At 49.3% G+C, this 16,092-nt stretch overlaps 1 protein-coding gene across 1 annotated transcript in view; it reads right to left on the bottom strand.

Annotated features, from left to right (window-relative positions):
• The window catches only part of ASTN1 (astrotactin 1), a 63,497-nt gene that overhangs the window by 29,738 nt on the left and 17,667 nt on the right, over positions 1–16,092 (bottom strand). Inside the window, 5 exon segments of the mRNA XM_030953546.1 lie at positions 592–741; positions 1,894–2,001; positions 2,450–2,596; positions 4,708–5,104; positions 10,934–11,121. Of these exon segments, the coding sequence (XP_030809406.1) occupies positions 592–741; positions 1,894–2,001; positions 2,450–2,596; positions 4,708–5,104; positions 10,934–11,121 (990 nt within the window).

Below are 16,092 nucleotides of genomic sequence, written 5' to 3' on the forward strand. Positions count from 1 at the left end.
TGCCTTGTCGCCCTGATTTTTTGAGATTTTCTAAGCCTTCTGATGTTTACATTCTTGTAATGAACTTTCTCACACACTTTATGTAAATAACTTATTGTCTTGTATTCTTTTATAGAGGACAAGAAATTTGATGGTTTGTCCAGTGTCATTGGAGAGGTGGCACTGTCCTCTGTCACTTTTGGAAATCTATAAATATTAGAGTCAAAAATTAAAAACTCTTTTTTCACCTTGGAAAAGCTGCATGACCACATCGTGTTATTTCGTGTCCTATAGTGACAGTGCCTATCCCCTCCACCCTGTACCACTCCATCCCTTGCTCCCACCATGGTACCCTCCATCTCACACCATTCCCCTCTGTCATGGACCCAACCCTTCCATCCCTCTTTGTCTTCCACCCATCCCCACCTCCATCCCATGCCCATTCCCTCTGTCCCACACTGCTGCCCTCCATCCCCACCTGTCCCTCCTGTCTTGCCCACATCCTGTCCATCAATCCCCCTCTCCTCCATCAATCCTCACAGAGTAGGGCAGGAAGGAATGGGTAAGAGCAGGGGGTGCAGGAGAGGGTAAGAAAGAGCAGGGTGTGCTCACCGTCGGCGATCAGGTGCTCAGGGACATGGAGGGTGATCTTGACGACGAGGGGGCAGTTCATGTGGGAAGAGCACACCAGGCTGATGACACAGCTCGTCACACTGATGAGGGTCAGCGTGGTCTTGTTCACGGGGCTTCGGGGGGACCCCACTGCAAAAGACAGGAGCACAGTCAGACCTGACACCTGCAGCACCCAGGAAGGTCTCTGGGTGCACCCAGGGGACCCCAGGATGCAGAGACCCTGCCCAGCCCCCTGGAAACCCAGCATCAATCAAATCAAATGGAACCACTTTGCACTTTGAAGAACATGAAGCAGCCTTTGCCATGGGATTCTCCATCCCTCTCTCCTGCTGTGACCAAGATCTTCCTGATCCCCCAGAGCCCTGGCTCTCCCACACCCTGCACTGCAGCATGCTGAGAACTTTGCAGCAGTAGAGCTTTAAAGCAGAGCAGAGATATCAGGAAAAAAGAAGGTAAATGCAGTATCCTGGTTTTCCCCCCTCCTTCCTGGCACTTCACTCGGGTTAATTTTGTCATGACAACAGGCTCGTTGATGCTCTTGAAAAAGCAATAGAAAGCCCTAACTGCTCAGAGCATGCAGGTCTTTGACTTTTAATCCTTCAGCTGAAGAAGCTGAGCGGAAACCAAACTGTCTGCAGACAAAGCCTGAATGTCTGTCTCTGAGCCTTCCAGCCTCAGCTGAAGGAGATGGCTCCCAGTCTTGCCCCTCCCAGAAAAACAAGGCATCATCCAGCAAACGAGGCTCAACGAGGGAAAACAGACACTAACTTTCCTCTTGGGAAGAGGAAACCTCCCAGAGGGACAGAGCAGGGCAGTGGGGCAAGACTCCAGCCTGGGGAGCGAGGCTGTTCCCACCCCCTGGTGCACGCACAGCTGGCATGTGCACGGTGCTGAGCAGCAGCGTGGCACAGCACGGGCCAGCCTTTGAAGTGTGTTACTCATTAATATACACCAGTGCCCGGCAGGAGCCTCCAGCAAAACATCAGAACACATTTCATCCTCTGCTGAGAAGCTCCACCGGAGAGCAGCAGCAGCCTGCTGCGAAGCAGGGACTGTGCCTGCCTGCAGCAGCTGGGATTGCACTTGGGTTTCCATCTTTTTGCCAATGCAAAGTCTCCAAACCCAGAGAAACAACAGCAAATAAGGCAAGAGGGATGGCTGGTGACCCACCCCTGCACCTGCACCCACCCCTGCACCTGCACCCAGCCCTGCACCTGCACCCATCCCCTGCACCTGCACCCATCCCCTGCACCTGCACCCATCCCCTGCACCTGCACCCACCTCGGCTGCGCCGGCGGCTCCGCGAGGGGTCCGTGTAGAAGGTCAGCTGGGGATCGGTGTCTGCCTCTGTCCCTGAGTCCCCCTCGGGGTTGAGAAAGGCTGAGCCAGCTGCAGGGGACACTGAGTGTAGTCACGGAGGGGTTGGCACCGTGCCGCCCCAAACCTTGGCATCCTACAGCACCCTTCAGGGAAAGCCTTGCACTACAGAACAGAAGCTCCATCTGCCAGGTGCAGCAGGAACAGCATCTGCTCCCCTTCCCAACACACACAGCCAGACCCCCCCTCCATGGGTTACCTTGCACCTTTTCCCCGTGGCTGTGCCAGAATCCTGTAGTATTTACTGGGGCTAACACCACCTGCATCTTCATAACCAACCATTCCAACATCACTCGCATCCTTGCAGGCACCACATTTCCCGTTTCTCCCCACCCAAACCCCCTCTCCCATGCTCTCTCCACGCTCTGGTCCTATTTGTCCATCCCAGGAGAGGGTGGGGGGCAGGAATGTGGGTGGGTGGGAGCCCAAGGTGTCCCACCCACCCCGGGGACTGCCCTACCTCGCGCTTTGTTGTTGATGCGCTTGCGCTGGCTGCTGGAGGTGTGGGACAGCAGCGTGGCCTGCTGGTGGTTGGAGTCCACGGGGCTGGTGGCAATGATGTTGTCCTTGTACTTGTTCATCAGGGACAGCTTGGCATTGTCGCTCCCTGAGCAGGAAGGATTGAAGGGAAAATATTTAGACTTTTAAAAGGGAGGGAGGTGAGAGAAAGGTTGCCTTGGGTCCATCTCCAGATCATCCTGAGGTGATCAAGGTGCTGAAGCCAATGAGCTGAGCTGCCCCCAAGGCACTCTGATGAGCAGCTCAAATCCTGAAGAGGACTGGCACCTCCACCAAACTAGCCAAAAGCTGAGATTTAACACTCAGCCTCTCAGGTCACTTCCTCATATGCAGGAGAGCTTCAGGCACCACACCATGCATAATCTTCCCAAACTGTTTGGGAAGGTTCTAGTTGGATGGCTCAGTGATATGACCAAAGAACAGGTTTGTTACAAGCCTCAAAGAACCCCTGCTGGTGATCAGAAGGCAGTGTTAACTCTGAATCACAGATGGCAAGTGAAAATTTGCTAGTAAAAACCTCACCTGAAGAAGACACCAGAAATCTGGGGATACAGAAGGGAAGTTTGGGGGTCAGGATGGGATAGCATGGAAGGAGCCATGTCACCATGATATCTTCTGAAAAATCCCTTTGCCAGGATTTCTTTTCATGGGAAGCTGGGAAGCTTCAGCTTCTCCACATTTTGCTGCTCCGGAATGTGATCTGGAGAATTGTTTACCCAGCATGTGAATTGTTTTTAATGAATAACAAATCACCATCAGCTGTGTCGAACTCTGAGGAGTCAGTCACGAGCTTTCATGAGCATTCTTTTCTAGCCTTCTGTCTGCATCCTTTCTCTTTCTTTAGTATAGTTTTAGTATATCATTTTCTTTTAATATAATATCATAATATATATATATAATATATAATATATAATATATATTATATAATATTATATAATATTATATATATTATATAATATATATGTATATAAAAATATATAATATATAATATTTTATATATTATATAATATATTATATATAATATTATATAAATATTATATATATTATATAATATAATATATATAAATCAGCCCTCTTAGAATTTGGAGTCAATTCTCATCTCTCACCTCGTCCTGGGGAGCTCACAACACAACAGGAGCCCCATTCTGGTTCTCTGTCAGGCCATGGAAACCACAAAGCAGGGACTGCTCTCAGCTAGCTGGCTGCAGCAATGGAAGCACCTTCAGGGCACCACCAACACCTCACACCCAACAAAACCCCAGAGAAACAGGGAAAATGCTCTGGTGTTGTATTGTGATTTCAGGATTTACCTCATAACCTTGGATCCCTCCCTGATAATTCCCTGCCAGGTGTGTCAATCACCTCTCCTTCCCCCTGCTGAGCACTGTCAGTCAATCCTGGAATTCCAGAAGGGTGTTGAGCGATTGGCAGATTCAAAGGATGCCCTCTACCCCTGGGGGCACATTGGGCCATCCAGGTGTCCTTTGTCCCATGTACCTGGTTGGTGGCTCCCGACCGGGTTCAGAGCAACAGCAACCACGGGGTCAGGGAGTTCTGTTGGAGCTGTTGCTGGATTCAGAGGCCTGTGGGCCAGAATAAAGCTCTGGATCCAAACCCTCCATCAGAACCAACTCCTTTCCATCACCATGGCCTTAAAGCTTCTCTGCCAGAGGGAAACCTGAGGAGCAGCCCCTGTTCTGGGGGGAAGCTCCATCCCAGCACCACCAGAGCTCCTGCAGGCCTGGACCTGTCCCAAGCATCCAGCTGCAGCACCCACCAGCCAAAAGTGTCTGTGGGGTGAAACACCACACACCCAGCCAGCCAAAAGTGTCTGTGGGGTGAAACACCACACACCCATAGAGCCCAAAGTGTCTGTGGGGTGAAACACCACACACCCAGCCGGCCAAAAGTGTCTGTGGGGTGAAACACCACACACCCAGCCAGCCCAAAGTGTCTGTGGGGTGAAACACCACACACCAGCCAGCCCAAAATGTCTGTGGGGTGAAACACCACACACCCAGCCAGCCAAATGTGTCTCTGGGGTGAAACACCACAGCTTCAGCTATTTGGCTCAGCAGCAAGGGCCAGACAAGCCAAGGCACGTCCCATCTGGCCATATTGGTAAATATTCCAAAACCCACGCACGGAACCGCGGGGAAGAACACAAGCCAGAAAGGATCCATCTCAGCCCGAGCCCACCTGGAGTGAGGTCCATGCTGGCCTTCTCATTGCAGCCCTGCAGCGAGTCCAGCGTGCGGGTGACCTGGCTGGCGAAGTCCTCGCCGCCGTTCATGCACTCGCGCTGCAGGTGGTGCCGCAGGTCGGTGATGTCGTACTCGTAGCCGTCCAGGATGGGCGTCTCGCGGATGCTGAGCGTGCCGCTGGAGTTGTGGCCCTGCACGCGCTGGGCGTTGCGCAGGCTCTCCCGCCCGTGGCCCCCGATCAGCACCGAGGGGATGTAGTGGATCTCGTTGGCGGCCTCGGCGCTGGCGCTCTTCTGGGGCTGCGGCACGCGGCGCCGCTTGCACCAGCGCCGGCGGGTGTACAGGATCATCACCAGGCACAGGATGGACAGCAGCAGGGCGATCATCCCTCCCTGCGGGCACACACACACCGAGCAGGATCAGCCAGGTGTTCTCGGGAGTTCTGCTGTTCACTGCAGCCCCGAGGTATGTGAAAAGTCTCTGTTCCGGCCCGCCCATCCAAAGAATGAGCTTTCTTCAGTTTTCTTTCTCAGAGTTGTTTATTATATCTTATCTATGAAATTTGCCTCCTGCCCAGCTCAGCTCTGCTCAGCAGGGCAGCCAGCGGCACTCCTACTGCCGTGTCTTTTTATACTACAAACAACATATAACATACTTACAATTATTTTCCAATACCTATCACCTGTGTTAGACAGTGCACTTCTATTCTAAACCAATCCCAAAGTGCCAGCATCACTGCAGAAGATGGAGGTAGAGAAGAACAAGAAGAAGGCTAGACATGTCCAAGTCCCTCCATCTTGTCCCCAAAACCCCCATTCTAAAAATCCCAAAATCTACCTTTTCACCCGGTGATAATTTTATTATTACACTATTTAAACTTCTGTGACTTTCAGGTCCTCATACAAAGCTGGTAATTTGCTCCACGGCTCAAAATCAAATCCACAGGTGTGGGCTGTGTGCCAGTGTCTCCGAGCCCCACGACAGGGGCCCCGGCAACTCCGGTCACCTGGAGGGATGTATTAAGTTCTGACAAGGTGTTGCCCTGATTTTTTGAGATTTTCTAAGCCTTCTGATGTTTACATTCTTGTAATGAACTTTCTCACGCACTTTCTATAAATAACTTATTGTTTTGCATTCTTTTATGGAAGAGTGTGGGAACCCAGGACATCCCTCTGGCTGTCCTGAGCAGCCAAGACCCCTGCCAGGGGTCTCAGAGACCCTGGCATAGAGCCCAGAAATGCCTGTGGTTTTGATCATGACCTGTGGAGCAAGTTACCAACCTTAGATGAAGATCTGCAAGCCATGACAAATTAATTACCAACCTTAGATGAAGATCTGCAAGCCATGACAAATTAAGTAGAATGATAGTGAATTTATCACAAGGTGGAAAAGTAGATTTTGGGGTTTTTAGAATCGGGGTTCATGGGGCAAGATGGAGGGATCTGGGTGTGTCCTGTCTTTTTACTTCTTCTTCTTGGCCTCCATCTTCTGCTGTGATGTTGGCACTTTTAGATTGGTTTAGAGTAGAAGCTCACTGTCTAACATAGGTGATAGGTATTGGAATGTAATTGTAAACATTGTACATTGTAGTTTTTAGTATAAAGACACAACACTGCCCCAGGGGCAGGCACAGTGCCTGGAACTGTCCTGCTGAGCAGACCTCAACAGGACAGGAGAAAGACTTTTATAGATAAGAAACAATAAACAACCTTGAGACTGAGAAATGAAGAGCCCTGACTCCTTCTTCAAGCACTGGGCTGGGAAAAGAGACTTTCTAACTTCTCTCAGGGTCACTCTGACAAGCTAAAGATCCCGACAGAAGAGGAGAAATTTGATAGACTGTTGGTTTGTCCAGTGTCATTGGAGAGGTGGCACCTTCACCCTCCAATCCACTGTCACTTTTGGAAAACTATAAATGTTGGAGTAGGAAATAAACTTCCCTTTTCTTCACCTCGAGAGCAGCGCTGTGTGTGCTCATGTTGTTTTGTGTCCCATAGTGACAGCCAGGGGCTGGCATCTGCCATCCCCTGGGACACAAACACCCCAGGGATGCTCCAGGGCGGAAAGGAGAGCCCATCACCAAGAGTCTGCTGGCACCAGGAGCACCCAGTGCTGGCCTGGAGCCTGCCCTGGGCTGGACCAGTGTTGAAGTTGCCAGCGAGGCATGAAAAAGCAGCATTTAAAGCAAAGCATGTTTTGTTTCACTCTCCTGCCTTTGAAAACAGAGATCAGCTTTATTCCAGGCAAATGCTCCTACGGGCAACTTTTTCTGACCCATTTCCAGCCGGTTTCAACGCTGTCACTCTCAATCTTGGGAGATGTTCCCAGGGTATCCGGCAGAAATTGCAGCACAGATTAAAAGAGATCAAGGCTTGAGACAGGCAGATGACTGAAGTGTTGTTTGGGGAGCATGTTTGGGGAAAGAGGCTGAAAGAGCTCCTGTCCCATAGGAATGGACCCCAAAACTGCACCTGGCCCTGCCATCCTGCCACTGTCCCCAAGATCACCGTCCTGCAAGACGTCACAGATGGAGGGCGGTGAGATGAAAGCCCCAAACTGGCCCCTTATGCACAATCTGCCAAGAATAATCACAATAATAACAAGAAAAAGCATGTGGAGCCAGTTAAGAGCTCAGAGCCCATCCACAGCACCGGTCTCCCTCCTCTTTTCCGTGCAACAGGTGATCTTGAGAAAATAAAATAATAGTAATAATCTACTCCATTAGGATAAAACATTAGGGGAATTATTGAATGAGAGGCAGGAGAGGCAGCTGGAAAAGGAAGTTTAATGGCCATTACAGTTTAACCCACTTTCATTTCCAGAATAATGGAGCTGTGATGCACTATCCAAGCCTCCTTCCCAACTTTCTTTAAAAACAAAAACAAAAAAACCCAAACAATAAAAAAAAAAAAAAAAAAAAAAAAAAAAAAAAGAAAGAAAGAGGAAACAAACTCAGTGATTCAGGAGACCATCAGTCCTGCAGAAGTCAGGGGGCTGGCTGGCAACTTTCTGGCCAGGGAGCCTACAGCCAGGAAGTCAGAAAATCTTGCTGGGGCTGAAAACTGGCCCTGGATCATAGAAACCACAGAATCCTACAATGGTTTTGGTTGGTAGGGACCTTAAATTCACCTCATTCCAACACTCTTGCCAAAAGCCCTGTCCAACCTGGCCTTGAACATTTCCAGGGATGGGGAAGCCCCAGCTTCTCCAGCAGCCTGTGCCAGGACCTCAGCACCCTCACAGTGAAGAATTCCTTCCCAATATCTAATCTCTGTATCAGTCTGATTCCATCTCTACATGCCTCTGTATAAAGTGCCTGGCATAGTCATGCAGGATTTTTAGTGGCAAAGTGGGAGCCTAATTCTGTATCATGCTCCAATCCCTGTGAGTTCCTGTGATCCACAAATTAGTGGGGATTATCCCCATCCCCACCAGGGGTGGCCTCCTCTGTCGTGGCTCTCCATCACCCTAGAGAAAACCCACCTGCAGGTGGCATGACAAGCAGGTAGGAGGAATTCCAGGGCATTCCTGGCTTTCCTTCACCCTCTGTATGCACATGAAATCCCCCAAACACCAGCAAGCTCTGCCATACACCCGTGCTGGTGAACAGGAGAGACCAAGCTGGAGCTTGAATCTGGTGGATGCTCGTTTTTTTTCACATGGCAGTGGCCATGGGTTCACAAAAGAGACTTGTTATTCCATTGAAAATGAGTTTTTCTGCCCCAGTAGTCTGAGAGCTCAATTATCCTTGAGAAAAGCAGCCTGTGGACTCTTGAGATTACAAGAGGCTCTGAGAGGAGGATGAAAGCCAGAACTGAAGTCTCCCCTACCTCCTGCCTATTGGAGAGGGTCAGACTACCACCTCATAGCCCCTTTTTCCCTGCACAGGAGCACTGAAATCCCTTTGTGCCTTGTTCCCCACAGCCCAGCATCCATGTGAAGGCTGGGAGAGGAGCCCTGCCCGGGATGGGTGTGGGAGTGCTCCTCACCCAGCCCACGAGCAGACCTCGGTCACAATGGATGCACTCACACCTGTCACAGACATCTTTTATGAAAAATCCTTTCCTTAGGATTTTTTCCTCCTGAGAAGCTGAGAGGCCTCAGGAACAAAATGTAAACATTGATTATCTGCTGCTGTGGAATGCAACAGGTGCATCTGTGATTGGTCTCATGTGGTTGTTTCTGATTAATGGCCAGTCACAGTGAGCTGGCTCAGACAAAGAGTCCAAGACACAAGCCTTTGTTATTCATTCCTTCTTTTTCTAGTCTTAGCTAGCCTTGATGAAATCCTTTCTTCTATTCTTTTAGTATAGTTTTAATGTAATATATATCATAAAATAATAAATCAAGCATTCTGAAACATGGAGTCAGATCCTCATCTCTTCCCTCATCCTGAGACCCCTGTGAACATGGTCACTCACACCTCTTCCCTTGGCAACCACACAGCAAAGAAAGGAAATCAGCCTTGCAAACTCCTGACTCCTGGCACAAAAGCCAACCTCTGTTTGTCAGGAAGCAGGGATGCTGTCGGAGCAGAGCTGAGAGTGATGGGGAAAAAGGGCAGGGGAGGACTCGATCTGCATTTGCACATTTTGGTCTGACAGCCATGAGCTGCAGAGATCCTTTTCATCAGCTCCATAACAAACCTGCAGCCAGGCACTTCAGCCTTGATCTTGGCTTACAGCAGTGCCCAAGAAGATCAAGACCACAGCAGGGCCAGCCCCTCCAGAGGTGATGCACCCTCTTAGAGCAGCTGGGAGCAGACAGTGAAATTGAGATAATGGTGCAAGATGTTTTGGGGAGTGGCCTTGCAAACAATTTCTTTTTTTTCCCTTGGACTAATCAAGCACAAATGATGGAGGAGAAAGCTGGCCTGGGGCTGCAATCTGGAAGAGCAATTGAAGCTCTTATTAGGGTAGACACCACTGAACAGCTTGTTTGCAGCCTCTGCAACACATTGGCTCTGGCTAATTATCTTCTGGTGGCACACACAAAAAAACCACCAAAAAAGCCCCAAAAACCAAAACAAACCAAGAAAAAAACAACAAAAAAAGCTAACACCCCCCGCCCGCAAAAAAAACCCAAAAACTCAATCAACACACCACAGATCTTCCCCCAACATACAGACTTCTCCTTTTTCTGCCTTTCTCTGTGTGGCTGGGTGTGCATTGCTGTGTGACCCTGACACATGAAGCCATGGCCAGGGGGCTGCCAGGCTGATAGAAGTGGTGGTGACAGTGCCTGGTGGCACTGTGACACAGGCTGTGCACCAGGGCACAGGGCAGCAGGCACCCTGCACTGGGCAAAGGGCTCCTGACCAGTCAGTGGGAGTTAACCCTGGGTTAACGTGGCTGAGGCCTTCCAAGCACAGAACCCCCAGGGATAAAGGCACCCCATAAATGTGTTTTCAAAGTGATGGAGGGAGAGCTTTGAAGCAGCCTGTGAAGGCACTCAGCATTCAACACTCACAGAGGTGCCCAGGGCATCCTAACCACCCCAAAGGTGGGCACAGTTCCCCATCCTAGGGCAGCTGGAACCAGATGGGGAAATAAATGGCTTTTCAAAAGCCACTATATTTTCTACAGGCTTCTGGACAGCTAAACAGGAGCTGCCTTCCCATCACGTACTGTGGAAACCCAGGGTACCAGGAATATTTCTCTCTCTGCTCTGGGGTGCCCTGACCCCCAGGGCAGCACTGACTTTGACCCTCATTCATGGAGAAAGTTTCCCAGACTTCAAGATAGACTGGAATCCACAAAAGTGTGAAACAGATTATAGAGAGCAGTGTAGGTGTATCACTAGGTGAGAAATTTAGGAGAAATTTAGGGTTTGGGGTTTTTAGTATGTTGTGGATGGAAGCAAGATGGAGGGCACAGGGTGTTGTCCTGGGTTTCTTCTTCATGCTTCTTCTGCATTGGTTTGGGGGGCATTTTGTAATTGGGCAGAAAAGTCCCCATTGCAGGCTCTGTGGGATCAGAGGGTTTTTACTGGGTTAAAAGGGGAAATAATCTAGGTGTCAGGTCTTAATTGGTTAGTTTAGTCTTGAAAGACCTTGTAACAAGAGATTGTTGGCCATTTTGTGCCTTGCTGCTGAACTTCCAGTAGTGAGACTGTTTTACTGATAAAACATAATAAACACCCGAGTCTGAACATGAACTACTCTCTCAAGTGCCTTCAATCCAGACCCAGAGAAACCAACAACCAGTACCCCCCCAGCCTACCATGACAGAGATGTGGAGGATCCTCAGCTCCTCCTCAGCCGACTCGGTCTGCGGCTCCTCGGTGGGGTCGAAGCCGGGCAGGTTGGGGGCCCCGTCCTGGTGGTGGATGTGGAAGAGCAAGGTGCCGTTCTCCAGCCACTGCTGCCGCCAGCGCACCAGGGGGATGTCATCCGTGTTGCCCGAGATCTCTGCAAGAGCAAAGCTGGTCAGGGGGAGCTGTGGAGCAGAGGGCTCGTGGGAGATGTTCACCCCTTCCCCAAAAACAATGGCTGGAGGGACCAAAGGATGCACACCCTCTAGTCATCGATGTTGGAATTCAGGACATCCCATCCTGAACCCCTGCCAGGGGGCTCAGAGACCCTGGCACAGAGCCCAAGACCCCTGTGCCTTTTATTATGACCCATGGAAAAAATTACCAACCTTACATGAGGTTCTGCAAGCCACGAAAGTCTAAGTAGAATAATAGTTAGTTTGTCACAGGGTGAAAAATAGGTTTTTTGGGGTTTTTAGCATGGGGGTTCAGGAGGCAAGATGGAGAAATCTGGGCATGTCCAGCCTTTTTCCTTCTTCTTGGCCTCCATCTTCTACTGTGATGTCGGCATTTTTAGATTGGTTTAGAGTAGAAGGTCACTGTCTAACATAGGTGATAGGTATTGGGAAGTTATGGTAAATAATGTACACGTTGTTTTTAGTATAAAAAGATAACACCACCCTGAGGGCAGCCAGTGTGCCTCTGTCTGACCTGCTGAACAGACCTCAGCAGGCCAAGAGAAAGAATTTTATAGAGAAGAAACAATAAACAACCTTGAGAACAAGAACAGAAGAGTTCTGACTCCTTCTTCGACCGCCAGGCTGGGAAAAGAGACTTTCTGACACATCTTGGGGTCACTGTGACCAGCAGAAGTCTCAAGTATCTCCTGCCAGCACCATGGGTGCCCCTACATAAATCACAACCTGAAGGGCTAAAGGGGAGTAAAGCCATATTTCTGGGTATAATCCAGATGTGGGCCTCTCCAAAACTCCAGCTGTGGTGCAGGGAGACAGCACTGACTGACAGCAGGGACCCAGCAGTGTCCTTCCAGCTCTAGGTTGGGCAGGTTCCACCCACACAGCTTCAGACACTGGGAACACAGCATACAGGACAAATTCTCAGCAGCATCATGGGATCACTGGGAGCACATCACAAATTATTGCAGACAAAATATTCACCATCCTTTGTGAACAGTGAAACATGAACCTGGCCGTGATTTCAGAGGTTTTCAGTTTTCAATCATCTTCTACAGCTCTCCACCCAAGACTCGGCCCAAAGACCTGCAGAGGTGCCTGCAGCTTCTGCCCAAGCAACTCTATTTTTCCTAAGTACCTTTAATTCCAGAGTCTGGGGCAGTGAGACAGGTGGACAAAGCTGGGCTGTCGTGGAAGTAGAGGACACCCAGGCAGGGACACCACACATGCTCCAGAGCACGAAACACCAAATCAAACCTAATTCAACCTGGCTGGCTCCGAAATTTCAGGGACATGCTACATCTGGCTCTCAGCCAAAGACAGGGTAACACCAGCACCTCTCTCTAGGAGAGATGGGCACTGTTTTAATCACTGTGTCCCCCTCAGACCAGATCACCTTGATCACCATCTCACACCACCTCAATCTCAGCCATCAGCTCAAGCCTGTTAGCTATTTTTGTGAAAATAGCAGATTTTGTTGGGGTGACCAGACAAAACATGATCAGCTTCCCACTGAGGCACAGCCTTCCCTCCTGTATCTGCCCCATTGCTGGCAATGGGAAGGCACCCCTCTCACTTTGCAAATTATCACCTTTATTTTGCTTGTTTCACGCTGCCTTCAAATGAAAACTGGAATTCAATTACAGCGCCGAAAAACGACGTCTTCAATTTGCTGCTAATTAATTTCATTAGGCTGCCTTAAGTGAGCTGGCTGCTGGGGGAGGTGGGCAGGGGGGGCAAAAATCTGCATGGGGAACCAGGTTCATCCTCCCAAACTGATTTGATTAATCAAAAGGACCATCAGCCACAGAGTGTTTGTGCTCAGCACGGGCTGTGTTTCTGGAGGTGATCAGAGCACTTGGAGTGTCCCCAGCACAGGGATGCTGAGCACTCCACCAGGCTGGGGGGGGAAGCAAAACCCAGAGTTAAGTCATTAAGAAGCCAGAAGCACTTTTGGAATTCCCTCTGACTGCTGAGCTGTGTGTTCAGGGACACAGATCCCCTTTGAAAAGCCCGTCCTGGGAGCCAGGGGGATTTGGAGCAGCAGATCTCCTCCTCTCCCACATGGTCTTTATTCATGGACTGAGAGGGGAAATCAAGCTTGCCTGCTTTCCCAGCTCCCCACGGCTTCTCAACTTCGTATGAACCAGCTCAAAAGGAGGAAAACACTCTCCCTGCACCTGCCTGCTAACGTGAAATTATGGGTAATTAAGGCAAGAACTTTCCTGCACAGCAGGAACTCAATATACTGACATTTGGAAAAAATGTAAATACCAGCATTTGCTCCATTGTAAAGAGTGAAAATAATAGATACTAAGTATGTGACATTGTGACATTTAGAAAGCTAGAGTAAGAGATGTTTTCCCCCTGATCTGACATATCACTGTAAAAGCAGCACCCTTCAGCTCATTAATATTTGAGAAGAAATCCTTGATGGAAGTTATTTAAATGATTAATAGATTATAGTAAATTTAAGCCTTAAAATAGGTTGTCATAATTTCAAATTTATTTAAACAGGCTTATTTTTTTAAAAAGAAAAATATATTTCAATAAAAAATGTGTTCTTGTTTTAGAAGAGCCCAAAGAGACTGAGCAGAGACTGAGCAGGTTTTCCTCTTTCACCAGACATCAGGATGTGACCCTGCAGCTGCATTGCACACAGGTCAGAAGTGCAAGAGACAAAGGAAAAGACCCCAGAAATCCATTGCCATCACCCCAAACTGGCAGCTATGAGCCCTGCAGGACAAGGCTGCTCCACCACCTCTGCTCCTGCCCAGAGGCACTGCCTGGATGGGAGAGCTTCAGCCTTGGACCTTCTCCTCCTTTCCTCAAGTGTCAAGCAACACGTCAGCTGCCTCTATCCTACTCCATTTCTCCTTGAAAAATTTGCACTTTTAAATGCTTTCCTGCATCTGTGAAGCTCTCTTGGAGTTTGGATTAAGCAAGACCAAGACAAGATCAAGACCAAGCTCCCTCCCTAACATAGCACCTCTTTATTCTCTCTCTTCCCAGTCCAACAGATTTCACTTTTCCCTTTGTCTTGCTCTCCAAGCAGACATCTCAGCACCCGGTGGGATGCTACAGTGACCCATGAAACCAACTGGGATGATTTATCTGGATGTTGTAGGGTGTCAGCTCTGCTACAGAGCTGGCAGGTGCCAACCCTCCTGACCAGCTTGTACACTGGGGCCAGGATGTCCCAGAGGAGGCAGGAAAGTGGGCAGAAAGGCAGAAAAAAAAGTGGTGGGGGGAGAAGATAATTTCAAGTTCAAAGTTTGAAAGATATTGATGAAAAGCCTGGTCCCTGCATGGCTTTCATTAAGGCCTTGGATAGGAAGCCATTAGCACTAGTATTAACTTCTTGCACCTCTGTTAAAAAATAGCCTGTCTGAGTCAGAGGTTAATAACAGTAGGAGGCCACTAATTAGGCTGTGCCACATTCACCTGGTATCAAACGTGGCCCAGGTCCTTCACAGCTGCAGGAGCAGCAGCCTCCAAAGGCCCCAGCTGCTGCTTTTAACATCAGGGCCCTGGCTGCTCCCCTCCCAGACCATCTGCAGTGGGGACAGAGAGGTTCTACAGGAGCAATTTGAGGAGAGGACAAAAAACCAGACTGAAGGTGCTGGAGGTGTGTGGATTTATGCCTGCTTTGTTCTTTGTTATCCCAAACAGCCTCACTTCCCTTGGGACAGCTGTCCCACACAAAGCAAGCCCAGTCGTCCTGCAGGCAGCACCTCTGCATGTGCTGATTTTGGGAGGCAGCACTCTGTCACAGCCCAGTTCTCCACCTGAGCTGGTGCAACATCAGAACCATGGCCCATGAGCTTGGTGCTGACCTGGACCCACTCCCATGTCCTCATCACCTCACTGTGACCTGGCATGGTGGCACACAAGGAGAGCAACCCGCCTTAAAAACTCACAGCGGCATTTTGAGGGAAAAAAACGCCCAGCACAACAATTTTCCTCTCCATTTGGAAGCGTTTTGCACTAATAGATGCCTCCAATAAGTCAAATGAACTCTGCCATAATGCTGCTCTCCACAGACCCATTTCAGAGAGCCGAGCACAGATTTTGACTTGGACTTGTATTTCCTCGTTAACATTTAAACCTGCCTTATTTTCCAGCCAGAACCTGACTGTCGTTTAATTTAATCTCCCCATTAGCTCAGGCTTTTGCTCCACACCTAAACCACACACATCCTTTAAAGGGCTTGAACTCAGCTAAATCCAGCCTTGCACTCCTCCCAGGGTCTGCAATGCCTGAAGTGACTCGGGGGACCTTCCCACCATGAGTCACTTGGTCTCTCTGCTGGGACCTCAGGCCTTCATTGCTACCAATTCAGATGTCAAAATGCTTATCTTGATACTTAACTCATTTATACTTCCAGGGTTTCAGTGACAGATAATTCATGGGATAATATCAATGTTTTTATGGACCCGCTTTAAAAATTCACATTCATCACTGACTACCCATATTTCATTTGCATTTTTTTCCTGTCTCCAGTCTCAGGTAGAAGAACCAGCTCATTCTGCAGGTCATTCTGCCTTTTCAAGGCAATCCAGCTTTTCCATACCAGCAAACACAAACCTCAGTGTATATATTAGGAACCTGCTTCATGGGAGAGGGCCCCTGGGGGAAAATCTCCAAAAGACTCATAGATATGGGAGAACATAAAGGTTTGAGGAAGAGGCAGTGCTGATCTCCCTGCAGCCACTCTCAGGCTAGGTCAGAGAGATCACCCCATCACAACACCTGTGCCTGAGGCTGGTACACGTGGAGCCATGAGGAGCCTGCCCCAGCCTGGCTGACAGCTAGCCAGGTTTCTCCTTGGAATGCAGGGTGCCTTTGCTTTTGGGAAGGTCACCAGGGAGTTACATTTCAAAGCTGTAGCCACGCCTCAGCCTTGAACTGGGATTTCTGTCCCAAACATGCCA

Source organism: Camarhynchus parvulus, chromosome 8, assembly GCF_901933205.1.
Source record: "Camarhynchus parvulus chromosome 8, STF_HiC, whole genome shotgun sequence".
Classification (NCBI taxonomy): Eukaryota; Metazoa; Chordata; class Aves; order Passeriformes; family Thraupidae; genus Camarhynchus; species Camarhynchus parvulus.